Source organism: Alligator mississippiensis, chromosome 16 (assembly GCF_030867095.1).
Source record: "Alligator mississippiensis isolate rAllMis1 chromosome 16, rAllMis1, whole genome shotgun sequence".
In the NCBI taxonomy this organism is placed as follows: domain Eukaryota; kingdom Metazoa; phylum Chordata; order Crocodylia; family Alligatoridae; genus Alligator; species Alligator mississippiensis.
This window is the reverse complement of record NC_081839.1, coordinates 34972627-34997621: the sequence shown is the minus strand read 5'-3', so window position 1 is coordinate 34997621 and position 24995 is coordinate 34972627. Positions and strand designations below refer to the sequence as shown.

Below are 24995 nucleotides of genomic sequence, written 5' to 3'. Positions count from 1 at the left end.
TAATGAGCTAGTTAGCAAAGAATTTCCGGAGACCCACCAAGTCCCCGGGAACACGCTGCCCTGCCCTGCCCTGCCCTGCCCTGGCGGGCCGGAGGGCTCGCCGCGGGGCGGCCTGCTCCTCCCGGCCCCGGCAGAGCCCCCTGGCCTGGCCCGGGGGGGCAGGCACCGCTCCGCGGGCACCGGGGGGCTGCGCCGAGCAGGACGGGAGCCGCCCGCCGCCCGGGGAAGGGCCGGGCCCCACGGCCCCGCGGAGCGCGCCCTCCCGCCCGCCCGCCCGGCTCGGCTCACCTGGGCGCGGGCCGCTGCCCGGGAGCGCGCGGGCACGGAGGCTCCGAGTGCGGCGGCGGCGCAGGAGGCTGATGCTCCGGGCAGTGCGGGACGAGGCGGGCCCTGGACCCGGCCCAGCGCAGCCCCCGCCAGGCGAAGGCGGCCCCGGCCCCGGCTCAGCGCTGCCCGCGGCCGGCCGCAGCGGGGGCAGCTCAGGTCGCAGCTGCGTCCGGAGCGGGGCCGGGCCAGGCAGGGCCAGGCCGGCCCCGCCTCGGGCACCCGGCCAGGAGGGCCAGCCCGGGTCCGAGCCACTTCCCGGCCCGCGACCCGGGCTAGCAGACCCCGCGCGGCGCCGCCCGCTGACCTGGGAGCTCAGGCCGCCCCGGCAGTCCCGCCCGGGCCCGCGCGCACCGCCCGTCCAGCCGGGCCGCAAGCGGGCCGGCCCCCTTCCTTCCCGGCCTCGGGTACACCGGGGGCGGTGCCGTCCGGTCTCGGGGAAAACCAGGCTTCCTGACGGGGTCAAGGCTCCCGCTGCCGAGTCGGGGACGGAGATCTCCTCTCTACCGCCTGACCTCAGCTCTTCGTGCTCGGCTATTCCCCCAACTTTGTTTTTGTGCATTCTTCCTCTAATGCGAAGCAGCCGCCTCGGCACAAGCTCCAGCTGGACTTACTCGCCCTTAACCCTCGAGTTCACAAAGAATGATTTCTGCTCCAAAGCGCAAGTGCAGGTTTGCTGGAGGAGCCGCCGCCACCAGGCCTCGGAAATTCACCTTAATTCGCACCACCAGCATTGTCCCATGCAGCCTGAGCCGGCAAATGTAGGGAAGAAGCTCCACTTACATCAGCCAAAGTCAAATTCCCCGCTTCCTAGACTACACAGCTCCCAGGGATGGCAGGGGACATCAGGACATCCCAGGTCTGAATAATCAGGAGGGGAGGCTGCATCTGGGGTAAGCGGCACCCCGAGCAGGGCAGAGCCCAGGCGTGTGCTGCTGCCTGGGGAGGGCAGGGAATTAAAAACGGGGTGTCTCTAGCAGCTGCTCTCCCGAGTCGGTAAAGAGAAACACAAAGCATCTAAGCCATGCTCAGCACCGAGCGCCGCACAGGTTTGCCCCTCACTGGAAGGAAAGGGTTCTCGGAATTGCTCCCTTGGGGGCAGATGCAGGTCCAGGCCCGCCTGCTGTCCTCGTTCCACATCCTCTCCCTACCATCGCGGGGGAAGAGCCGGAAGCACTGATACTTGGGCAAACAGCACAGGCCCCATTCCTGCAGCCTGGAGCCCTGCCTGCAACTACAAAGCTCTTCCAAAGCCGCTCCAGGTCAGGCCTTTCCATCTGAGCTGAAGCACTACCTCCTCCGCGGCAGAGCAGTTCAGTGAAGCCTCCCGTTTGTGGAGAGCTTTTGAATGGGAAGGGGAGGGCCAAGAATTTAACACTCGGGGCAACTTCATAGGTTCGGTTTGTTCTTTAGCTTATCTTCAAACTCCCTTTTCCACTTAAAGCTACAACCACCAGAGCCCTGGCCTGCTGCACTGCATCACCCACCCTTTGTGCAAGTAGAAAGATGGGAAGGGGCAGAAAACACTGCCCTTGGACTGCTTCTCTCTCAGTTTCTCTTTGAAAACAAGACTAGAAAGTATGCACAAGTCTGTAGAGAAGCAGCTGCTTTCCCAAGCTGCAGCTGCCGGAGATCACAAGCCCACTGCCCCCTTCCTGTGAACTGGGGAGGATGCTGTTTTCAAAACTTCTGAGTTTTTGGGACAATGCCCTGGTTTGGTGCCTACAAGGGAGCACAGCTTTGGCTGAACAAGTCTGAGGACTGCTGGGGCAGCCTCTAGGCAGCTGCAAGGGAGTGAAAATGGAAACGTGCTGTGTCTTAGCCCAACGTTAAGCTGCCAGAATTCTTAGCCTGGTTATTTTAGCCCCCACCCCAAGGACAGTCCCACACCACATCTACAAGAGGTTGTCTGATGCTGAGCAGGGAAAGCAGGTGTTCCCAGGAGCCCTGTCACCCGTGCTCAAGGGAGTGCAACCTGGACACATTCACCAACAGCCGGCTCCACCCCCACCCCCACATCACCCATCCTGAAAGTTCCTCCTCACTGGCAAGAAAGCTGACTCTGAAATCCAGACTGTCTGTTCCCCTTCTGCTTTTTCTTATGATCTACTTGTATCAAGTGCATGGGGCTGCAGTCAAGACAACTCTGATACTGCCGTCCTTGCCTGCTTACAGCAGGTATTGTGCACAGACCTAAAGTGAAGACACTCAATCACATGAACAGGGCAATGCTTCAGCCAGTGTCCTTTTATAATACTCTTTATTTGATTAAAGAATCTGTATTCTTGGTGTACACTGGAATGTGTTCTATTCCCTAGGTCATTATTATACAGGGTTACAAAACTTTTTTTTTTTTTTTTTAAATATGACCCCGAAAGTAATTTAAGAAAAATGCTCGTTTGATGTTTGAAACTAAACTGGACTCCATTTTTAAAATCATACAGACAAGCAACTCTTGAACACAACTGAATTAATAAGATTCATTGTCTACTTAACTACGGAACAGGGCTTGTTTCCCCTCCCCCAGAACACATCACCCTCCCATGGAAAGAACAGAGGTTACAGTTCCTTGCTGATGTTATTAAGGGACAGGACAAGAGACCGCTAACTTCTTTGGCAGATGACCGTGCAAGCACTGGTGTGCACTGAGACTAACAGATGCTCACCGCGGAACACCGTACACAAGCTGTTTGTGAGCAATCACATCCTGTCACCCACAAACCAGCTCCTGCGCCGTGTTCACCCAGAACTTTGGGGTCTTGTTACGAGTTCCTGTGCAGTTGTGTGATGAGCCAGTCACTCCCTAGATGTGGTCAGGCTGAGACCCCCCCCAGTGTCGCAGCCCGAATGAAGCAGGGGAGAGGTGCTCTGAAGGGAGAACGGCTTCCCCACAGATGGGGCAGGCAGTGATCATCGAGTCAAGCAAAGACATCCCTACTTTACAGTGCCAGCTGACAAGGCTAGGCACAGCCCTTGCTCCACAAGAGCAAAACTCAGAAGCACTCCCAGATCTTTGACTCCTACCAGAAATCTCTGGGCTGGAACCAAGGCTTCCCTCCTCCTCTGTCACTAAGTGCCAAGAAAACTATACTCTAACAGGGGCCCAAGCAGACTAGAAATTCAGAATTACTCAAGCCACTGAACAAAACCACCTCCGTACCCACTTACAAACTACTCAGGAATAGGAAAATGCCCAATTTACTTTGAAAGCCTCAAATGAATCAGGACAGGTCACAAAGATGGTTCATCTAGACAGGTGAAATTGTTTTAAACATTTGCCCCACGTGCAACAGGAGACAGCAACAGAGAATTCTGGCAGAGATGCTTCGGGACACTTCGTCCCCTGCAGCTGGAGTTAACTGCACTCCAGGTCGAGGCACATGGGCTCGCTGGGACAGCTAGCTGAATGGCAGGTCTATCGCCTGGAAGCAGAGCTGAACGGACAGCAGGGTTGAGCACCTGCACTATGACCATTAAGTCCCCACCTTTCAAAACCAAGGCCTGATTAGATCCTTTGTCTAGCGGCGATGGAACAGGGGCCCATGTAGAGAACATCTTAATACCAGTCTGAATGACTGTAAGCAAGGGCTGAAGGCAGTGGAGAAATTAAAATGGCAAGACTCACAACCCCCCCCAAAAACAAACAAACAGAACACACGAAACCAAAAAGGAAGCCAAAGATCTAAAATTACATTCTGGGACTGAGCTCTAGCCAGTTGATTGGGAGAAAGTAAAGGGAGGTGGCAGAGCCAGGGATCTGTATGGAGATCCTGCTTTCCTGCTGGCCTGAAAATCTGCCAAAGAAGTTTGCAGTCTTCCCCCAGTGATTATGCCAATTCTCTGCCAAAGTCCATCTGTGACCCAGGACGCTGCAGGTAGGCAGACAGAGTCATGTGTCCTAGCAGAGAGGGCTGTGGCGTTCCAGACGGTCATAGTAATCTTCAGCCGCTTTTAATTTAAAAATTTCATTTGCGACCCCTGCTACTGGCGTTACAGGATTTCATATTTGTCCACCAAAAAGGTGGTCTCAGTGGAAAACCTCACAGGGCTGTTCCCATCTACCTGGGTCACTTTGGTAACCTGCAGAGAGAACACACACCGTTAGTTCAACACTTCACATTCTGCCTCCAAAACACAAATTATACTGAGCTTTTAAATGAAGGTCAGGACAACCAAGTGACTTGGAGTGGATGGACAAATCCTCTCTCAGTCACTGGGTCAGCTTCAGCCTAAGTAGACATTGTCCTCTGTGGAGAAGAGCCAAAGACAGTTAAGCTATTTATGTCAACTATCATGTCCCTGTGCAGAGATGAGCTACCATGCCTGGGAAAGGCAGAAGGAGAGAAAACTCATGTTGCAGCTGCTCATTTGATCAGGCAGGAAGAGAGGTGCCCTTCAGACCCAAGCCCCATGTCCTCCCACCAGAATGGAATAAGCCTTCACATTACAAAAAGGGATTTTCACTTGCTTCCAGTAATCGATACTGTGACCTTTGGTGGCAGACCACTTGTCAAAACACTTTGAGAAGGACCCCTTCACCCACTGCAGCACAGAGGCAAGTTTGACTGGTGCTTGAGACCCTGGTGAAGAAGAATTCCAGATCCAACTGAAGGTGCAGAGCATGTTTCAGGGAACCCGGATGAAGTGACCTGTAGCGGCATTAGATTCAAACACCCCAGCTCACCAGAAGCCATTTTTAAGCTCTGGTGCCTAGGAGCACGCTGCCTTTTCTGAATGAGAAATTCACCACACTCAGAAAGCTCTTAGCTGGTTCCTGGGGATTCCCATCCAAATCTCAACTGCTGCAGCCCCGAGAGATGCAAGATGCCAGGCCTGCAGGCTTTCCCTATTACTGCTCCTGACTCTTCCAGGAATATCACATTGTGCTGAATAAAAGGCAGTGTCTGACAGCTCGCAGGGCCAGGGAAACAAAGAGGTTGTTTCTGGGGAAGATCAAAGGTAAAGATGGTTGCTGGGGTGTCGGAGTATCTGGAGCAGACCAGGAGGGCGAAGCAGATGTGTGATACAACAAACAGGAAAGGGAAACTAGGGGCAGACAGTACTCCAGAATCAGTGACAGCTGCATGGGTGCCACAAAAGTTACCAGGCACTCCAAAGGCACCAGCCTACAACTGCTCAGCGTGTCACAGCACCCGCCTATTCCACGAGCCGCAGCGAGCTCCCACAGAGAGCCCCCCGCCCAGCTCGGCACTACAAGCACAGGCAAGGGGAACCATACCTGGATGTTGCAGTAATTCTTTTTTGAGATGAAGGAAACTTGCACTGGGAAAAAGTCATTGGGCTGCCCAGCTATGCTGAACTCCAGGCTGCCGCTTTTGTTTTTGGCATCTATCACTGGCAGGCACCACTCGAGGAGATTCCTCCGGCTGTCATGGCGATACTCTCCGTCAATGTCCCCAATTACAGGGGCACCAACACCGGACCTTTAGCAGACAAAGAGAAGCTGCGTGTTAGCGCTGCCTGCCTAGGTCCTATACACATCACATGAACAGGGACCTACCTAATCACGGTTTTGTGGAAACAGTGAAAGATAGCATTGTCCACATTGGCTGCGATTCCCCATGAAAAATCAACCAAAACAAGTAGTAGCAAGGTAGAGTGAGTGAAGATGCCCTTCCGCCAATCAAGGGCAAGGGACAGGGCCACTGCAAAATGGCCATGAAATCTGCTTTGCGCGCTGTGAACGAACTGTGCAAAACCCACTGTCTCACCACAACTTAGGTAGGTCCCTACACATGAATGCCATGCCTTCCTGTGCCACCTCTAGAAATTCTCGAGGAGCAAGGCACCCAAAGTCCATTTAAAAAGACATGCTGAGCTCTCAAATCCTACTTACGGCAATGGGATTGTGATGACCACATCATTCAGTTCTAGGCTCTCCTCTTGTAGTTCATATTCAATGTTAACATCACAACCATTCCCACTCTCTGACGGCCAGCAGTTAACTATGGGCACAAACACAGCGCATTGGATCACACGAGCTCATTACAGAGGGACAAAACTAGCAGAGACATATTTATAAGTGGGTGGACAACCAATGCAGGCACCCAAGCGCTGCCAGCCACCTTACAAATGGCAGGGCATTAAGCATGGCGACATTTATGGCATTATAAGAAATACCTGCCAATTAGCTAGGGTGATTAGCATGGAAAGAAGATGCACCAAAACCACTGCATTTTCCCTTAGACGACGACAACGTTTAACTGCAAACAACCTGCTGAAGCAGTTTCCTACAAAAACCAGATACACCCTGACAACCTAGGGCCACACAATCAGCCTCTTCAGTTCATGCTTCCGTGTCCAACCTGAGAAAGGCCATGCACAGAGGTGCACTCACTTGTTAATGGAATGAAAGACTCTTCTGTGGTCTGCAACCGCCATTTCAGCACGCCAACATCACTGTTAATAGGGAACGATTTCTCAGGGTTCTTCAAACCAATCTGTGATTCTGCAGTAAACAGTTTCTTGTCCACGTTCGGGTGGGTCTGAAATGGAGAAGGTGCCAGGCTGGGTTAAAGCAGTTTTAACTCAGAGACCACAGCTGCAGTCCTGCTGGGACATGCTCCACACCCAGGAATCCTCCTTCCCAAATCCTGCACGCACCACAGATCCCATCTACTCAGCAATACAAAATGCTGTCCAAGAAACTGATGGCAAGGTTCCCTCCAAGCTGCCTCCCCTGCACTGCCATCCTTTCAAAGGGACCCGAGGGCTTTGTTTTTTGATGGGTTTTTTTTGAACAGAACAAATTTTAGTGAAGCTTAAAATCTGCAGGAGTGTTTTCTTTAAAAATCAACTCTGACTGAAACTTATTTTAAACTAATCACAGAATATTAACACATTTCACTGGTTAGCGTGTAGGTTACATTGGAAGAACAGGAACTGCCACTGGGTTTGATTCTATCTTCAGTCTCTCAAGGTGGAGGACAGCGTCAGGAAAGTCCTTGGGGGGCCTGCCCTAGGCAAAGCGACAGGGACTTACTTTACTAAACCAGGGGACCCCCAGCCAATTAAGCAGTTGCATCAACTTTGTAGGATTCTGTAACAACCCTCAGCTGGGTAGATTACAGAAGCTACAAAGGACATATGAAATGGAGAAATCTTCATGGCTCAACATGCTACATGGACCTGGAGAAGAGAGGAAAGGGTTAACGTGCAAAAGCCTCCAAAGTCTATACTACTGACTGCAACCGCAAACAGATGCTAGCAAGCGTGTTGAATACTTGACAGCAATGGCAGGGCAAAGTCAGCCTGGAAAGGGAACAGCTTCTTGGCAGATTTGTTTCACTCTACACTTGCTGCAGGTAATTCAATACAAACACAGAGCATGCAGAACAGGCTCATGCAACAGCTAATGTCAAGTAAAGAACTGTGATTGCTGCAAAGTCCAAGGGATATGAAGGACAAGCCAATATGCATCCCTGAATAGATAAGGCTGTGAAAGGAGAAGATAAGCGCAAGGAACTGGATTTCCAAGTGAACTTCAGTCTCCATGCATGTGATCTGGCCCATCACTTGTGCTGCGATCACATTTGCTGTCACTCTTGCCATTTTCAATGCATCTGCTGAGAAGACGTCAACAAAAATACACAGCACGGAACACAGTACACCATGTTTCCAAAGCTGCCAGGAATACTCGGAGGCCAGTGGCACAAAGCACATACAGACATCAGCACCAGTCAGCCTTACCTGTAGCTGAACCCCCCTCTTGTCTTCATTTTCTACATGAAGGCGAATCCGTGCAAACTTTTCTTCCAAGATCCTCAGCATGATCATGCCATGCAGCTCCATGTTTTGTAACCCGCCATCACGGCCACAGGTCAGCGAGATTTTCTCCTCAATTTTCATATGCACACTAGAAAGAAGCAAAAGCCCAATACTCAAATGCCACAAAAGTAGGTAAGCTTATGTACTGCATCACCAACACACTTTGTTTCTGGCCACTTCCAGTCAACAGGTGGTAAAATTGAAAGGATGCAAAGAAATGCAACAGCAACGGTTAAGGAGTGGAACAGACAAATGTGCCAAACAGCTCAGCTAACAGCTGGTAAGCCTGGGGTGGAAAAGATGGCATGGCAGGTATCAATCTGTTTGGAATAATGAACACTCCAGCAAAGAATTATGAGGAAGGGAAACTTAAAAGGTCAAATATCTTGAAAAATCCCCAGAAGGTCAGAGTTAAAATGTTCAGGATTACCTTAGTCATCGGGGTGAAAGTTCTACAGATTTTTTTTTTTTTTTTTAAGACTCCAAATCCTAACTGCTCAAGTCATTTTTGAAAATGGAGTTTAAGCTTTTATGTCATTTAGGCACCTCTGATAATTTCACTTAAGACTAAAAGGACCGACTCTAAAGGTCAGCATGCAGGATCTGAATGTGTGGAGAAAACCACCCTGTCAAATAAAGGGAAGAGCTTGGCAGATCTGAAAGCCGTATGTGGACCTCTCGGTTGCACTGAAAGCGGCACTGTTATGGTCTAGGGCAACACCTACCTCTCAACATTAATTGGTGGAGCAACTTTAGCTGCCTCTGTAGAACGTTTGCCAACCGAGGAGGTCATGATATTTTCTCCTTCTGATTTCAATTTGTCCACAAAGTTGTCCACCTCCTTCCCTTTAGCTCCGAGCTTCAAAGCCTTGCTGGGACCTGTCGGCCTGAAGAACAAAGGAAATAAGATACAACTGTTTCCGGGACAACTACAACAGTTGAGACTAGGCCATACCAATGTCACCATTCACCTTTGGAACTTTTCTCAAGGTAAATGGAGCACAAGAACCGTCTTGTGTGTAAGTACTGAACTGGAACTGTGCTTCCAACACTACCAGTTCTTTTGTCACCAGTAAGTCATGAAATCTGCAGCTCTGTTCCTCATGTGTGTAACAGGAATAAACACCACTACCTGTCTCCCAGGTGTGCTAGCCAGGAGAAATTTAACATGTATGAGGTAGCATGCGTGACATCCACCCAACTGTGTAAGAGAGGTCCCTGACTTTATGAAAGTGCTCAGTGTTTATTTCAGCAGCCCACTGGGAAATTGGGTGCCTCTGCGCTGCCTGGCAGCTGCACAGAGACACCCTGATAAGAGAAGGGCACATACGCAATACCAAGAGCTGGACTGAAATCTCATAACCCCCAAAATTCAGGCACGAGGCTTAAGTGGCAGCAAGGCAATATTTCCACCAGCTGGCAGATAATGCTAGCAACCATGCCCAGAAATTCTGTGCACTTTCAGCATCCCTCTGTATCATTCAGTTTCATGGTTAGTAGGATCGGAAGGGACCTGAGCAGATCATCAAGCCTGACCCCCTGCCTGGGCAGGAAAGGATGCTGGGGTCAAACGACCCTGGCTACGTGATTATCTAGGCTCCTTTTGAAGACCCCTAGGGTAGGAGCAAGCACCACTTTCCTTGGAAGTTGGTTCCAGATCCTAGCCGCCCTGACTGTGAAGTAGTGCTTCCTGACGTCTAGCCTGAACCTAATCTTAGTCAACTTATGGCCGTTATTCCTAGTTACTCCTGGTAGTGCTTGGGAGAACAGGGACTCTCCCATTCTCCGCTGGTCCCCCCGGTAAGTTTATAGGCAGCCACCAGATCCCTTCTCAGCCTTCTCTTGTGGAGGCTGAACAGGTTCAGGTCCCGTAGCCTCCCCTCGTAGGGCCTGCCCTGCTGCCCCCAATCATGCGGGTGGCCCTCCTCTGGACCCTCTCCATGCTGGCCACATCCCTCCTGACGTGCGGCGCCCAGAACTGGATGCAGTACCCCAGCTGTGGCCTGACCAGTGTCACATAGAGGGTGAGGATCACCTTCTTGGACCTGCTTGTGATGCATCTGTGGATGCATGACAAGGTGCGGTTAGCCTTACTGACCACATCCCCACACTGGCGGTCCATGTTCGTCTTGGAATCAATGACTCCAAGATCCTTTTCTGCCTCTGCACTGACAAGAAGGGAGTTCCCTAGCATGTAGGTCTGCTTCTGGTTCTTCCTCCCCAGGTGCAGCACCTTGCACTTGTCAGTATTGAATCCCATCTTATTCTCAACTGCCCACCCCTGTAGCCTATTCAGATCTAGTTGTAGCCTGTCCCTCCCTTCTAGCTTGCCCACCTCTCCCCACATCTTAGTGTCATCTGCAAATTTGAACAAGGTGCTTTCACCCCCTTGTCCATTGCTGATGAAGATGTTAAACAGTGCAGCCCCGAGGACCGAGCCCTGGGGGACCCCGCTGCCCACATCCCTCCAGGTCAAAAATGACCCATCCACCACCATGCTCTGGGTGCAGCCCTCCAGCCAATTTGCGACCCATCTGACTGCGTAGGCATCAACACCACAGTTGCCCAATTTTTTAATGAGACTGGGGCAAGAGACAGTGTCAAAGGCCTTCCTGAAGTCCAGAAAGACTACGTCCACCGTGACACCTGCATCTAAGGATTTTGTGACCTGGTTGTAGAAGGCCACCAAGTTGGCGTGACACAGGGGTGGGTAAAATGCGGCCCGCAGGCCAGATGTGGCCCACCAGGCCATTCTATCCAGCTTGTGGGGCCCCTAAAAAAATTTAGAAAATGAATATTTATCTGCTCCTGGCTGCCTGCCATGCGGCCCTCAAGGGCTTGCCAAAACTCACTACGTGTCCCTTCGCCCAAAATAGTTGCCCGCCCCTGGTCTGACAGGACCTGCCCCTAACGAACCCATGTTGGTTTCATCCATCTAGAAAACACAACCTCCAGACAACCAAAAATCAAAAATCAGCATTTTAACATGTGGTCTACAACATGCTTTGCATTGCTAACGGATCTGAACTACCCAAAATAATTTCCTACCTGGCTGGAGCCGGTGCCACCTTGGGCTTTTCTGTTTCAATAATGGTCTCCGTGATCATGGCCGCAGTTGTGCCCCCCGACACAGCCGAGCTGCCAAACCCACCAAAGCCCGGTGCTTTTTTGCCTTGTCTCTCTGCATCTCTTCGGGCCTGCTGCAGCTCCTTGGCTTTACGACGCATCTCAGCCTTTGCCTCACGCTCTTGGGTCTACAGGAAAAGACAGAGGGCTGTCTAAGTCTTTAAGAGTTTGGTTTGTTCCACACAGCAAAGCACGTTACTGAAGTCTGTTTACACTTGTACAGCCATGATGACAAAAAACAGGATGGAGGAAGAAGAACAGTTTTGAAAGTGCCATGGTGATTTGATGAATGAAAAATTAAGTCATAATCAAACCTGAACAATCACCTTCACAATTAAGAAAGCTGCAATTGATGGGCCCCTGACAGACTATTTTATTTAAAGTAAATTGGATTTGAAGTTCTCAGCCTACCTCTCTGACTGCTCGGAACACCTTTTCTTCATGCGAATCCATTTCTGTGAAAGTCCGAATTTGTGCCAGGTTCACGTTCTCGCGGTACCCGAGGGCAACAATCTCATCAAAGGCAAAAATCAGGTCAAAGCAGTGCTCAGAGATCTCATTCTCCTCCAGAGCCCGGCAGTACTCAGGGATCTGAAGACAGAGAGAGAACAGCAAAAAAGGAGACTTCACAGGTTAAGAATGACTCTGCGCTAAGTTGCTCCTCCCACCACACTACAGAGCAAACTTATCTTGGTGCTGAACCCTGGCACAAGGGCTGGACATCATTTATATCATAGTCTGAGGGCCTGAGTGAGACTGAAGTGGCAGAGAGGCTTTACATAGATCTGTTACTGAAGTCATTTCCACCCCCAGGACAATGTTCCTGTGACCCAGCCTTAAGTGACCCCAAAATGCCAGACCAACACTTCTTTAATGCCATAATTCCAGTTCTTCCACTTGCTATCCAAACCAGTTTTCACAGCACTGGAAATAAGCAAAGTGTGGTGATAAGCTGCATGATTTAATAAGTTGCTGAAGACTTTTTAAAAGACTAAATGGAGCTATAATCCTCTGGTTCAGTGACCTTGTAATCCACAGAAGCCTGAGCAGATACTAGATCCCGGGCTGTGCTAAGAGATAGCCAAGACAGCTCCAGAAATTAGTTGGCTGATGGACAATTATAAAGCTTTATAAAGACAACACTTTGAATAAATATGCAAAGAGGTTTTTAAAACAGCATTACTAGTATAGCAAGAACATGCAGTAAATTCTGTTCACACCATTTTACTTTAATAGCTGGTATGAGGGTTTTATTTAGAGCTCTACACACTTGTTAGCTTCTTATCTTAGTGGAAGAGTAGCTTGTTTTTGTTTAAATCTCAATTAAAACTCACTATGTGTCCTACTTGGGCCAGGGTTAGTACAAGAGCTCGCAGGAGCAGGCTCATTAACAGAAACAGGCCACAAAACAATCGGATTGTTTTAAGAAGGCAGAGTACTGCAGGAACAGCTCTCCAATGCAGCACCTCCTAACACTTCTTCCAGGTCAAAGAGCTTACAAGGTTTGTACTAAGCGACCCAGAAGTAGTAGTAGTTACCACTCTGGAGAAGAGCCGGAGTGTTTCTAGGTCCTCTAGGATGTTGCTGTTCTTGGTGGTGATCAGAACCATGTACAACTTCTCCATTGGCTGATACACATAGCGCACGCTCTCTGTTTCCACAAATGTGTGCTGCTTCCCCGTGTTCATGAGCTTGGGGAAGGCTGCCAGCAGCCCCTCGATGCGGGTTCGAGTCATCTCCACGAACTGCCTCGAGACAATGGCCTTCCCTGCCTTTGTGCAAACAGCTGCTGCCAACAGCACCTGCAGCAAATACAAGCATCATTACTACCACTCAGCAGGCAAACAGATTTTCTGGGCAAGTGTCTTCTGAACGGTACTGGTCTATCTGTGAGGAAAGGTCTCTGACCAGAGGTTTGGTTTCTGCATTCCTCTGTATGGTGCCCAGCACACTTAGCGCTCAATGAAGAAAGTATTTACATGACCCTATTTGGCACAGCAACACGAACCCTCACAGGAGGGACCCAAACCTGTGTTCCTCTTGAGACATGATCCAACCCACCTTCCCTTTTCCTTGCTCCTCCCACCCCCCAATCCAGTTCACAACACAGCTCAGCCACCCGCAGTTCTACGCAGGCGTTCACTGCAAAATAAGATTCACACATGTAAAAGACAGCAAATGCCACCTGCTAGGGCAAAGGAACTTGTATCATTAACAGCCTTCAGCTGTTGAACCAATAGCTCATGCATAGATAGGCAAGGAATCGTTGTCCAACGAAGCGCGAATGGCAAAACAGCACTACAAAAATATTAACCTTCTATAAAGCTGTTGCAGTAGTTTGGACATTATTACTGAACAAGTCCAAGTGGCATTTGCTACCTTTTATAAGCCTACAGTAGTATTATTAAATCAATCTGAGACTGGCTCAGGGTATTTCTCGGGTTCCACTGCGTGTGCGCATAAAGCTTCAGGTCACTTAGCCATCAGCTGTTACCTGAGCAATGTTGCTTTTTGCAGATAAGTGTTCATTTTTACCCACTGAAGGGATTTTAGCTCCAAAATTTAGCTTCTGGACCTTCTTTTTACTGAGCTTATTTTCAAATGTTTTTTTTAGTGGCCTGAGGAACTACACTGCATCTTTGTGGTACTGCAGGAATGCCAAGGCACAGAACTAATCAAAAACACAAAGCTGAGTGCCACTGTCCAAACCAAATGAAATGCAAAAATACAAAGGCAACAGATAATAGCAGGAAGTTACAAAACTGCTTTTAAACTGAGATTACAAGCGTTAACAAATGAGGGAATGTCTTTAACTACCGTTCCTCTCTACAGGGCCCATTTCAAAAGTCAGCTATGCTTGTACTGGATTTGTTAATAAAATATTAAACAGGACATTAATGCAGCTCACAGAATGCTCCACTGGACTTTTCAGAGATACTGTCATGAAAACGGTAATATGAAACGTGGCGAAATAGTGACTCCAAACATTTCCTTCTAAAAGAATTTACTTCCACTTGAACGATCAAAGTTTCACAGAGACTTTACCATTTTTTCTTTACTTAGGGCTCTTTGGTAATGAGACAAACACTGGCAACTATCAAAAAGACCTATTTGAGACATCAGTCCAACACACGGCCATAAGTTTTCACTGTATGGGCTCCCAGAGCTGGACGGGGTGTGTGGATGCCTTGAATGAACTGCTTAAATCCTCTCCAGGCTACAACAGCTTTATGGCAGAGCAAATCCCTTGTGAAACAAACAGGCAGAAGTGAGCCTCGTGCACTTCCCTCGTCCGCGGGGCTCAGAGACCAGCTCCACAAACATGTTTTGCATCACTAACAAGACACTCTGCTTTCAGGAGCACCCCTGTACAGAAGGGGACAGGCAGCCTACGTGGGACCGGGGGCCTCCAGCAGATAAAGACTGCCGACTACGAATGGAAGAGGCAAAAGGAGGACTCCACAAGAGATGAGACTCTGCACCATCAACTCACCTGACGGAAGAGGTGGACAGGTGATGGATTACTTGTGCCAGGTAACAGACACATTAGAGGTTATGAAGCCGCAGGAACCTGACCCAGTATCAATCTTAAAGGGCCTTTAAACTACAAAGCATTTGATCCAAGTTTATATGAGGGAGGCAGAGCTCGCCGCGCACAGGTAAGAAGTGGTGATGTGTCACTGTCACATCCTGATCGCTGACAGAACGAATTCGCAACAACAGAACCACTTCCTAGACGTGGAAAACAGAAATCAAACCAACGCGATTGAGGCTTGAACACGTTCCACAGCTGAGCGAGACTCGGTGGCTCTGGACATTGACCTGTTCGTCTTGATTCGACACAGGCAGTATCCCGATAAGTGTGTCAGGAGGGGGGGAGGGGAGCCGCGGGGTGCCTACCACCAGCCCGGCCATTGGTCTCAACCCTGCAAAGATCAGAACGATAAAAATCCTGTTTCCCAAACGTTCGACCGACACAAATAACTTGGGCCCAGACTCCCCAGAAAGACCCTGCACGCAGAGATATGAGGACCCGTCACCTGCGGCAGCCTGCAAGAAACGTCTCTGTCAGTTCACGGCAGCCCGAGGTAGCGAGGGGCAGACCCCGCTTGGATTCCCGGGGCGAGACCGAAGGCGTACAACGCACGCCAGCGCCCGAGCCGGGCTGCGCGGGACGCTGCACGGACCAGCGCGCCGCCACAGCCCCGACCCGCTGCAGCAGCCGCCTCGTCTCGTGTCGTCTGTGCCCCGCCGCGCCGCGGTACGGGCGCTTCACGGCCTCGCTTCTGCTGCCTAAACAATGACCTCCCTCCGGCGGAAACCAGACCCCGACTAAGGATCCGCGGCGCAAAACTATGGCTGAAGTGCTTTCCTCCCGGCCTCAGACAGCCGGGCCGGGCCCGGGCCATGGCTTCGAGGAGCGCCCGCCCGCCCGGGAAGAGGAGGGAAGCGCCGCGCGGGCATGACACGGCGCCGGTCCGCGGGCCTGGCGGGGCCGGAGCGGTGTGGAGGCCCGGCTCGCGGAGGGCAGCGGCGGACACGTCCTGCCGCGGCCGGAACAAAGGGCGCGGGGAGCGAACCCGGCCCGGCCGCACGTGCGCAGCGCATCCAGCCGGTGACAGCGGGCCGCCGCCGCTCGCCTCGGCCCCGCGGCCTGGCGGGGGGCGGCGGCGGGCCCTGCCCGTCCCGGCGACAGCCGCCGCGGGCGGAGGAGGCCCCGGCCCCTTCCACTTGGCCGCAGGCGCGAGAAGGGCCGCGGGTTGCCGGCCGAGCCCCGGCCCGGCACCGCTTACCATGGCGGCGGTGGCGCGCGCGGCCCAGCCCGGCCCGGCCCCGGCCCTGCTCCGTCCTCCGGGCCCGCAAGATGGCGGCGCCGAGCCACGTCCGCAGCCGGAAGCGCCGCCTGCCCCGCCCCGCCCCCCACCCCCGCTCTCGCGAGACCCGGTCGCCACGGCAACGGCAACGGCAACGGCCCGGCGGGATGGCGGCGCTGCAGGTAGCGGGGCCGGGCGGAGGGCTGGGCCAGGGCCGGGCGGTGCGCGGGGCTGGGGCCGAGGCTGAGGCGCGTGTGCCGCAGACGCGGGCGGTGGAGAACCAGCCGTACGACGAGAGCCTGGACGCGGCCGACGCCGAGGAGGAGGCCAGCGCCGCCAGCCCCCCGGGGCGGCCGCCCTCCGCCCGCGCCGCCGCGCCGCGCCGCGCCCCGGGCCCGCCCGACACCAGCAGCGACGAGGAGCGCGGCGCGAGCGGCCGGGTGAGGGGCGCGGGGCAAGGGGCGCGGGCGGGAGCGGCGCGACGCCCCCCGGCCGTGTGGCGGGGCGGGGCGGGGGGAGACTAGGCCGGGGCGGCCCACGGGCGCTCGCGGCCGGGCGGGGGTGTGGGTGTGGGCGTGTGGCGAGCGCCGCGCCGGGCCGGGCTGTCCCCAGCAGAGAGCAGCGCCGCACGCGGCCGCCCCGCGAGGGTTCAGTGCGGACGAGGACGAGGACGAGGACGACAACTCGTCTGAATCGGAGGAGGAGGAGGAGGAGGAGGAGCACGGCGCCCCGCTGCAGGGGTAGGAGGCGAGGGTGCCCCGGCGGCGGGCGAGCCTCATGCGACCCGGCCGGGCCCAGACGTGGAAGTGCAGCGCTGGAGCCCTTCCCCTGCCCGGTCCTGCCCCGCATTCATCCCGGGCACCCCAGCCCCGCGCCCTCCTGGCCGTTTCCCTTCTCTCTTCCCCTGGCAGGAGGGCATTGCGTTCCCAGCCGGCGCCGTGTGGTTGCCGCGGTGGAAGGGCACGGCCCGAGGCCGGGGGGACCGTGGGTCCTTCCTGCCCTGTCGGGCTGCGCGGAGCGAACCGGGACGGCCCGGGCTCCCCTGCTGCAGCACCCGTGCGCGCCGCGCCGCGCCGCGCCACGCAGGCTAGAGCCGCGCCTTGGACTTGCTGAATCGGAGGCGCGAGCTTTGACGAGCAAGAGCGCGCTTCATCCGACGCGGTCAGCTCTTGCTCACCAAAACGTGTGCCTGAGCCTTGGCTCCTGCCCGCCGTCAGCCCAGCACAGCTCTCCGCTTCTGCACACTTTTACCAGATCCCGTGTCACGACAGCGTGATCGGGACCTGTCAAAACAGACTGCATTGGCGTCTCTCTCTCTGTTTAGTGCCTACAACCCAGCAGATTACGATTATCTACCGGTGTCTGCCGAGATTAAAGAACTCTTCCAGTACATCAGGAGGTGAGTGGAGGGCACGCGAGGATCTTCCGCTGGGGGAGGAAGCGTCTTTCCCGGCCGCGTACTCGAGGAGGGTGCGCTCCCCTGCCCTCTCCCAGGTACACCCCACAGACGGTAGAGCTCGAGCACAGCCTGCAGCCTTTCATCCCAGACTTCATTCCAGCCGTTGGCGACATCGATGCCTTCTTAAAGGTACAGCACTGTCGGGTTTCCCTGCAACTCCTCCTGCCCAGCTTCAAGCAGGGCCACCTCCTGCAGGAACCGTCGTAGCAGAGGGAGGGGGAGACCACTGGATTTTTCTCGTTGCTGGAACAGCAGCAATATCGCCTTGCCCGGCGCAGGAGTAGGGACCTGCCCAACTTCCCTTGGTGCATAAGCTGTTGTAGGACATCCATGCAACCAGTTCTCCATTGACTTCCATTAAAACAGGCCATAAGTTCTAGGGGCAGAGACTGCATCTTTGCCTGTGTCTGTTCAGTGGGTAGCTTGACTGGAAGCTCAAACAATCCATATCTCGCACATGAGCAGGTTTATCCATTCCTTCTGGAGTCTAGAGTTTCCCATTTTAAAAATCCTTCACCCTCCTTCGCTTTGGATACAGAACAAAAACAATTGGTTTCTTTCTTAATTTGCAGGTTCCACGTCCTGACGGCAAACCAGATAACCTTGGGCTGTTGGTACTGGATGAGCCGTCTACAAAGCAGTCAGACCCTACAGTGCTCGCTCTCTGGCTAACAGAAAATTCAAAGCAGCACAGTGTCTCAGTAAGTTGCCAAGGGAGGAAAGCTGTTAATCCCATGCTAAGTGTGGTATAAAAATGAGTGTCTTTCTAACCTGCATGGGTGTTCTGATTAGTCTGATGGGGATTTGGATCTGGAAAAAAATTTTCCCTTAAGCCCAGACACTTGGATATGTTTGCAGTTGGCCACAGGCCCCTCCTGATCAAAAGACTTTGGATCCATTTGTTTCCTTCCGTCAGGGCTTTGCTCCCCGATCTGGTTGTTGCTGCCTTTGTCACTGTGTTCTTTCCCTGCTGATCTTTTGCTCCAACGTGCAGAAGTGGGATGGCGTAGAGCAGCAAAACCACCTGGCCCAGTCAGAAACAAAGCCCGCAGGCCTCAGCACGTCTCTCCAGATTCTCATTTCTCTTTTCAGCAGCAGGTAAAAGTGAAGAGCTTGGAAAATGCTGAGAAGAATCCCAAGGCCATCGACAACTGGGTTGAGAGCATAAGTGAATTGCATCGCTTCAAGCCACCTGCCACTGTGCACTACACCAGGTGAGCTCTGCCCCCTCATGCCACCGTAATCTGTGCTGCTTGATCCTTCTTGTCTGGCATGCAGAGAGGCCATTTCAGTGCCTGGTAATCTGCAAAATCTTGTTCCTATCTGCTTTGTCATTCAGACAGTTCTGGCCGTCTTGCTAAAAAAGGGGAAATGCAGATGGCTCAGGGGAGGGCCTAGGAGTCAGGACTCCTGGGTTTCATCCCAGCCCACCACTGACATGTTCCATGATGCTCGACAAGTCACATTACCCCTCTGTACTCAGTTCTTTACTTGTAATAGTGAGCTGTCTAACCACAAGGCTTCCCCATGGTTTAAGTACTTTGACACTGAGTGAAAAGGCTTCTTTCTTTAGCACAAAATGATTGTTAGCTCTTCCCAAAGGTGTGACCAGGAGAAGGGAGGAAGGAATGTCACTGACCTGCAGTTAGATGCACAGCATGGCATGCTGCAATGATAAGTCCCTGGACTAGTGGACTATTTAAACAAGATGAGGTTATTCTTGCCATGCTTGGGGTTGGTCTCAGCCACCTGGCCAGAGTTTACAACTGTGGGTCAAAGGCACAAGTCCAGATCTTTGGCACAGGCAGACAGTTTGGAAGGAGCATGTGTGCTGTATCGGTCCTGTGTTTTTTTCCCCCAGGTGAGGGGGCAGAAGTATCTGCATGACAGGGAAGCTACCTCAGCTGCATCAGTGGGAAGCCTCATCTGCAGCAGAGCTAATGCTGCTGTATTGTGCATTTACACATGGGTTTGTTTGTCTTCCCTTGCAGGCCAATGCCCGATATCGATGCTCTGATGCAGGAATGGTCTCTAGAATTTGAGGAACTCTTGGGAAAGGTACGGTGTCAGACTGACCAGAGCTGGCAAACGCATTGGTGAGTTTCTGCCTGGTAAGCAGGACCCACATCACAAATAGATGAGTTGGCACCTTCACATGCCGACACACACAGGGCTGACTGGGCTCGATAAGCATCTGTCCAGGAGGGGTCACAGAGGAGAACTTGTGTAGCTGCTGCCCAGACACTGCTTGTTCTGTGCTGAGATAACACAGCACATGCTTTTAGGAGAAGCTTGTTCATACTGAACTGGGTCCCTTCTCCTTTCAGGTGAGCCTCCCCACCGCAGACATCAGCTGTGGCCTGGCAGAGTACGTTGACATGATATGTGGTATGTAAAGGACTGCCAGTCCCAGTCTCCTCTCACTCTTAAAGGTGCCAGGCTCCCTGCCCCTCATTCCAGAGCCGAGGATTGGCCGGGGGTGTGGGGTGGGAAAGAATGGGGTTCAATAGGTGCTGTACTGTTCTGAGTCGAGCAGGCACCACTTCCTTCCGATCAGTCGGGCTCTGGTTGTTTGGTGGAGGCAGCTTCCAAGGTGGATTGACCACAGACCCCTCGTCAGATGTGGTCCTCTCTGGACCAGCATGATCCTGGTGTGGGGGAGCAAGATGGCCCCCCTGGGAGACTGCTTCCCCTGCTGCAGTTCCAGCCTATGCAGCAAAGCAGCCACGGAGCCTCTGCAGTTAGCCCTTGGGCCACCAGTGGAGTGCCCTTCTGCAGGGAAAGTGCCCAGTGTCCCTTTAGCTCCCTGGGTCAGGCCCAGTCCTGCTAGAGATGGCTGGAGCCAAGTGCAGCCCCAGCAGAGGCAGAGTGGGGCTGCCTGCCAGCGCTTGCAGGTGGGGAAGGACCTTCCTGGGCCAGAGTTGAATACAGTCCACAACCTGCAAAGCCCAAGCACTGGCTGGCAGTGGGGTTGCCAACAGCACTGGCACTTGGGGAGGGCTCCAGGAACAGACACACAGTGGTGCTGAGGATGGTGTTCTGACCTAGCGATCCTGGACATCCCTGTCTACAAGAGTCGGATCCAGTCTCTGCATGTCCTCTTCTCGCTATATTCGGAGTTCAAGAACTTACAGGTAGGTGCTGCTGCGCCCGGCTGTCCCCTCCCGGACAACTGGTGTCAGGTGCTGGGATGCGGCTTCAGGCACAGCCAAAGGTTCAGGCTGAGCAGACGCATCTCTAAGGAAAATCCTTGCTTGGAGCAAATTCTTCACAGTGACAGCCAAGTGAGCAACTGAGGTACCACCTTGCTTGCTCTGCAGAATCCCACGTCCAGGCTGTTGCTCCCCCGGGATCTCTTCATCTGTCACTGGGATGAAGAGGGTAGAGGCAGACAGGGAGCTGGCTGGGCCTTGAGAGCTTGATAAGCTTCTAAAGGATGCAATCAGGACCTGCTATCCTGGCCCCCTACCATATCGTGGCATGCCCAGGCCCTAGACCTGTTGGATATTAGTGGTAGCAGCCAGCTCAGACCAGCTTCTTAGGCTTGTGGGTTCCCAGCAGTGTGGGATGGCTTTCAGGGACGGCAGACTACCAGTCACAACGGCAGGGAAGGGGCTTTGCAAGGGTGTGTACCCAGTTGCTCAGAGCAGGTCCCTACACCCATGCTGTCTCCTTTCCATGCAGCATTTCAAAGCTCTGGCAGAAGGAAAGCAGGTCAGGAGTCCTGTGTCCAACCCACCCGAGGCAGAGGCAGACGTACTAAGCTTCAGCTGAGGGCAAAGCCTTTTCTTCCTGGCTCAGGCCTGCGTCTGGGAATAAAGCCTGACAAGACATGCTTCCAGGCTCTTCAGAGTGTCTGGATACCCTCATGGTCAGTGGCAGCTGCTGCGCAGAGCTCACTTCAGCTTGTTCCCATGGATCCCAGCCTTGAAGGAGCTCGCATAACGCAGCCATGGCAGGGCTAGCAGTGCTGTCAGCACCTGAGCCAGGGCAGAGCCCACCTCCTGTGGGCTTTTCCCTTGTGGTTCAGCCCTCCCTGCTTGAGAGGGGCCACAGCCCTCCAGTAGCTTCCCTGCTGCCTGCCTCTGGCATCCCAATAAAGTCCTGATGAGCCGTGCAACGTGGCTCTGCAGTGCTATCCTGCTGGGGCTTTGGTGAGGGGATGGGGTGGCAGTGATGGGACCTCTGCGCAGACCACAGCCCCACGGGCAGTGTCTGCCAAGGAGTCAGTGCTGCCGGGGCCGCAGCACAGCTGGGCTCTGGGGAGCCAGGCAAACTGAATCCAGTATTCGCTCTCCCTCCACCGTGACCTGCAAGCCAGCTCCAAGCCAGACAGACGCTGAGGAGGGGACAGCAGTGTCATGCCCATCCTCCCCTGGGACCAACTGCTGCACTGCCTGCAACATGAAGCTGCAGGGAGAACTCCTTTGCTTCACCTGGGTCTGGTTGGTAGAACCTGCAAGGCGCACCGGAGCAGCCAGTGACCCCAGCCCTCCAGGCAGGAAGGTCGGCACCACAGGAAGGATTGAGCCTGCGTACTGCTTGGTTCCTGCCTGTGGTGTCAGGTGACGTGCCCCGTCTCCAGTCTCAGCAGACACGGGCATGTGCTGCAGAGCCAGAGCAGGTACTCCTGGTTGATTTGCACCCACTCCAGCAGATTGGGCCCAGGGTCCTGCTGCACTTTGTAAAGGAGACGATTGAACAGCAAGAGGGAGAAAGAACCGGCCCGGAGCTGCGCCACACTGCAGTCTGGTTTATTGCTGTCAGAACAACTTCCAGCCCCAGCCTGGCACAGGCTGGTGCAAGGAAATGCGGATGTTACACAGGCACATGCCTCAGCTAAGGGGGCAGCTGCGTGAAGCAACTCAGGGAACAGGCTGCATAGCTTAATGAACCACCCAGTGGCGGGTCGGCCGCAATGGCCATGTCTCCTTGGTCCTGCTGCTTGGCCAGCCGTGCCAGGGCCCTGGGCTGATGTGGACATGAGGAAGGTCGCGAATGGCTGAAGAATCCTGCAGGAAAGAACGGGTCTTTCCAGATGCGCAATCGCAGGGTGAGGGGGCGGCAAGGCCACAAGCAAGACGCGCAGCACAGGATGGACAGCTCAGCAGCTCAGGCCCAGAGCAACAGCTCAGCCCTGCGGGGCTGCTGCAGAGGGCAGCAAGGGTCTGCTGGTGTCTCCACCAGTGCCCTCGCATGCTGCAATATCTGGGCCTGGGGGGTGCCTCCAGCACGCTCAGAGCTACCCGGTGGAGCTGAGGGCACAGAAGGGATCTATCTCCCCAAAACACCCGGTACAAAGCTCCTCCTATGGGTCATTCCTCCAGCAAAGCTCCTCTTGCAGGCGTCGTCTCCCTGCACCGTGCGCTTCTCGCAGGGGCCGTCTGCCAGGTGCCTGGACAGCCCCTGGCAGCTGTCCCACCCCAGCGCCAGGGTAGGTGCAGGCAGGGAGCATCAGGGGTGGCTCTCGCTGTTTCAGCCTCCCGCCGAGCAGAGCGAGAGCTGGACTTACCCAGAACTCCGGCAACAACCACACTGGGGTTACAGCATGCAACGGCCCCGGGCCCCGCAGCTCCTCTGGGCCCTGGCCCCCAGCATGATGCCTGCCCGAGACAGACCCATGCTGCCAAGAGCCCCCCCGATGATGAGTCCACCCTGGGCCCTGGAGCCTGAGTCCCAGTCGCAGGAAGGGTCAGACTCTGAGCTCCAGGGCCCAGGCACCAGGCTGGACCCGTGTCCAGAACCAGGTTGGAAGCCTGCCCCCAGCCCATGTGCCCCCCCAGGACAGGGCCCTAACCTGTGTCCTCCTGCCCCAGCAGTCTGGGGGGCTAGAGTGATCCTTCTCCTTCGCCCTCCGCAGCTGGTCAACACGACTTGGCTCTCTCCAGAGACAGCGGAGACCCACCTGCTCGCAGCCGAGGCTGCTGCATGCACACGTCGCTCCTGCTCCCCTGGCCCTTTCCCAAGCCGTGGCTGTGGCTGGGAGCACAGGCTGGCCCCGCTCCCAGAACTGCCCCTGGCCCAGCAGGCAGGACGGGCAGTAGCTGAACCCAGCAGACTTGTCCATGCGAGGTGCAGGGAGGGGCTCAGGACCCCGGTCAGAGGAAACCTGGTGCTGTAGGAGGCTCCGGTGCTGCCACCCGCCCATCCCACCTCCCTGGATCTGGGAACTGGTCCCGGGCGACCTGCAGCATCGATCCCAGGAGAGGGCAAATCCGGACCCCCTGGCGTCGCACCGTAGGCTCACAGCCAGATCTCGTCGCTGCTCATGCTGGAAACCTTGTAGAGGTGCCCGGCCATTGGCAACCGGATGAGACCTGGAAGGCAACAAAGCCTCCAGGGCAGGCTCCCCCTCGCCCCACCAGTGCTTACCTTGCACCCGCGGGTGCCCCGGCTCCCCCCGCGGCCCAGGCACCTACCCAGGCTGGTCAGGACCAGGTTGCCCTCTGGCTCCAGCGGCGTGCTGTCCTGCGCCTGTCCCTGTGAGGCTGTTGGTGGACGAGGAGGTGAGGAGCGGGGACTCCTCGGGGCCTGGCAGGGCCGGGGGAGGGCAGGCCGTCCCAGGGACGCACCTCGGTGCGGTGGGCTTGGCGCCAGGTCGCGGAGCTGCAGGTCGGAGGGCAGCGAGGCGCAGTCCCGGGGCAGGCGGCGCGCTTTCAGCTCGGCGCAGTCGCTGCGGCAGGGCAGAGGCTGGAGGGAACCGCTGCCCGTCTGCCCCGACCCGGCCCCCGCCCGCCTGCGGCCCGCGCTTACCTCGGAGGCCACGTCCCGGGCGCCGCCGGCCCTGGGGAGCGAGAGGAGTGGGGGCGGCTCAGGGCGGGCGGGCGGAGCGGGCCCGGGGGGGGGGGGGGGCCGGGGCAGCGGGGCGGGCTGTCTCACCTGGCGGCCGCCCGGCCCGGCGGCACAGCGCGCCCACCACGCAGCTGAGACACAGCACGGCGCCCAGGGCCAGGCCGCCGGCCGCCACCACGGCCACGAGCGGCAGCTCCACGCGCGCGTCCAGCAGGCCTGCGCGGGGCCCGGCTCAGCGCGGGGCGGCCAGCCCGGCCCCGGCCCCAGCCCCGCTCCCCTCCCCGCCCGGCCCCGGCCCCGCCCCGGCCCCTCTACCTGCCCCGGGCGGCGGCGCGGCCGCGGAGGCGTTGCGGGCCCACGAGAGGTTGGCGGCGGGGGACGGCGGCGGCGCGGAGCAGGGCGGCGCGGGCGCTGCGGGCGGAGCGGGCTCAGGCGGGGCGGCGCCCCCAGGCTGGTCTGCAGCGCCCGCCCGCCCGCCCGCCCCCGGCCCCTACCTGCGCGCCGCGCCCGGGGCAGCCCCAGCCCCAGCCCGGGGCCGCCGCCGACCCCGCTCCCGCTCCCCGCCGCCTCCATGGGCGCCGCCGCCGCCTCCGCCCGCCCCGCACTGCGCCGCGCCGCGCCGCGCCGGGAGCGAGCCCGAGCCCCGCCCCGCCCCGCCCGCGCCGCCCCCCGCCCAGGCAAGGCACAGGCAG

The 24995-nt window shown here is 55.4% G+C and overlaps 4 protein-coding genes across 14 annotated transcripts in view; 1 reads left to right on the top strand and 3 right to left on the bottom strand.

The window, feature by feature from the left end:
* Positions 1-1646, bottom strand: part of PHLDB1 (pleckstrin homology like domain family B member 1) — a 50436-nt gene extending 48790 nt beyond the window's left edge. The window contains exon 1 of one of the 2 annotated variants that reach the window (XM_059720082.1): positions 632-1646. The gene's annotated coding sequence lies outside the window, so the exon portion shown is untranslated. Of the gene's footprint in view, positions 1-288; positions 438-631 lie in introns of those variants that run through there. The other variant, XM_059720092.1, reaches the window with a different exon arrangement.
* A 921-nt stretch (positions 1647-2567) lies between these two features.
* ARCN1 (archain 1) lies at positions 2568-16112 on the bottom strand. Of its 2 annotated transcripts, none has more exons than XM_059720100.1 (10): positions 16032-16112; positions 12777-13040; positions 11650-11829; positions 11161-11366; positions 8838-8999; positions 8035-8200; positions 6683-6830; positions 6182-6290; positions 5564-5768; positions 2568-4404 (listed from the first exon to the last, which is right to left on the bottom strand). In XM_059720100.1, the coding sequence occupies exons 1-10, from the start codon at positions 16032-16034 to the stop codon at positions 4315-4317; spliced, it is 1533 nt and encodes a 510-aa protein (XP_059576083.1). In that variant the 5' UTR covers positions 16035-16112; the 3' UTR covers positions 2568-4314. The 2 variants fall into 2 exon arrangements, with proteins under 2 accessions (XP_059576083.1, XP_014462430.2); XM_014606944.3 differs by lacking the exon at positions 16032-16112 and adding an exon at positions 14732-14893.
* IFT46 (intraflagellar transport 46) lies at positions 15313-21631 on the top strand. 4 transcript variants are annotated; one of them, XM_059720103.1, is made up of 11 exons: positions 15341-16234; positions 16316-16492; positions 16665-16792; positions 17377-17451; positions 17547-17640; positions 18084-18212; positions 18607-18725; positions 19503-19569; positions 19839-19899; positions 20560-20645; positions 21196-21631. In XM_059720103.1, exons 1-11 carry the CDS (start codon positions 15701-15703, stop codon positions 21283-21285), a joined length of 1560 nt encoding a protein of 519 aa, XP_059576086.1. In that variant the 5' UTR covers positions 15341-15700; the 3' UTR covers positions 21286-21631. The 4 variants fall into 4 exon arrangements, 3 of the variants coding, with proteins under 3 accessions (XP_059576086.1, XP_059576084.1, XP_059576085.1); XM_059720101.1 differs by having other exon boundaries at positions 15361-16234; positions 18604-18725; XM_059720102.1 differs by having other exon boundaries at positions 15362-16234; positions 16668-16792; positions 18604-18725.
* A 618-nt stretch (positions 21632-22249) lies between these two features.
* TMEM25 (transmembrane protein 25) lies at positions 22250-24913 on the bottom strand. 6 transcript variants are annotated; one of them, XM_059720107.1, is made up of 7 exons: positions 24798-24898; positions 24619-24714; positions 24391-24519; positions 24084-24201; positions 23931-23999; positions 23309-23828; positions 22250-22523 (listed from the first exon to the last, which is right to left on the bottom strand). In XM_059720107.1, the coding sequence occupies exons 1-7, from the start codon at positions 24874-24876 to the stop codon at positions 22398-22400; spliced, it is 1137 nt and encodes a 378-aa protein (XP_059576090.1). In that variant the 5' UTR covers positions 24877-24898; the 3' UTR covers positions 22250-22397. The 6 variants fall into 6 exon arrangements, with proteins under 6 accessions (XP_059576090.1, XP_059576091.1, XP_059576089.1 ...); XM_059720110.1 differs by lacking the exon at positions 22250-22523 and adding an exon at positions 24265-24295 and having other exon boundaries at positions 23660-23828; positions 24084-24184; positions 24798-24908; XM_059720108.1 differs by having other exon boundaries at positions 23417-23828; positions 23931-24201; positions 24798-24903.
* Positions 24914-24995: the final 82 nt, after the last annotated feature.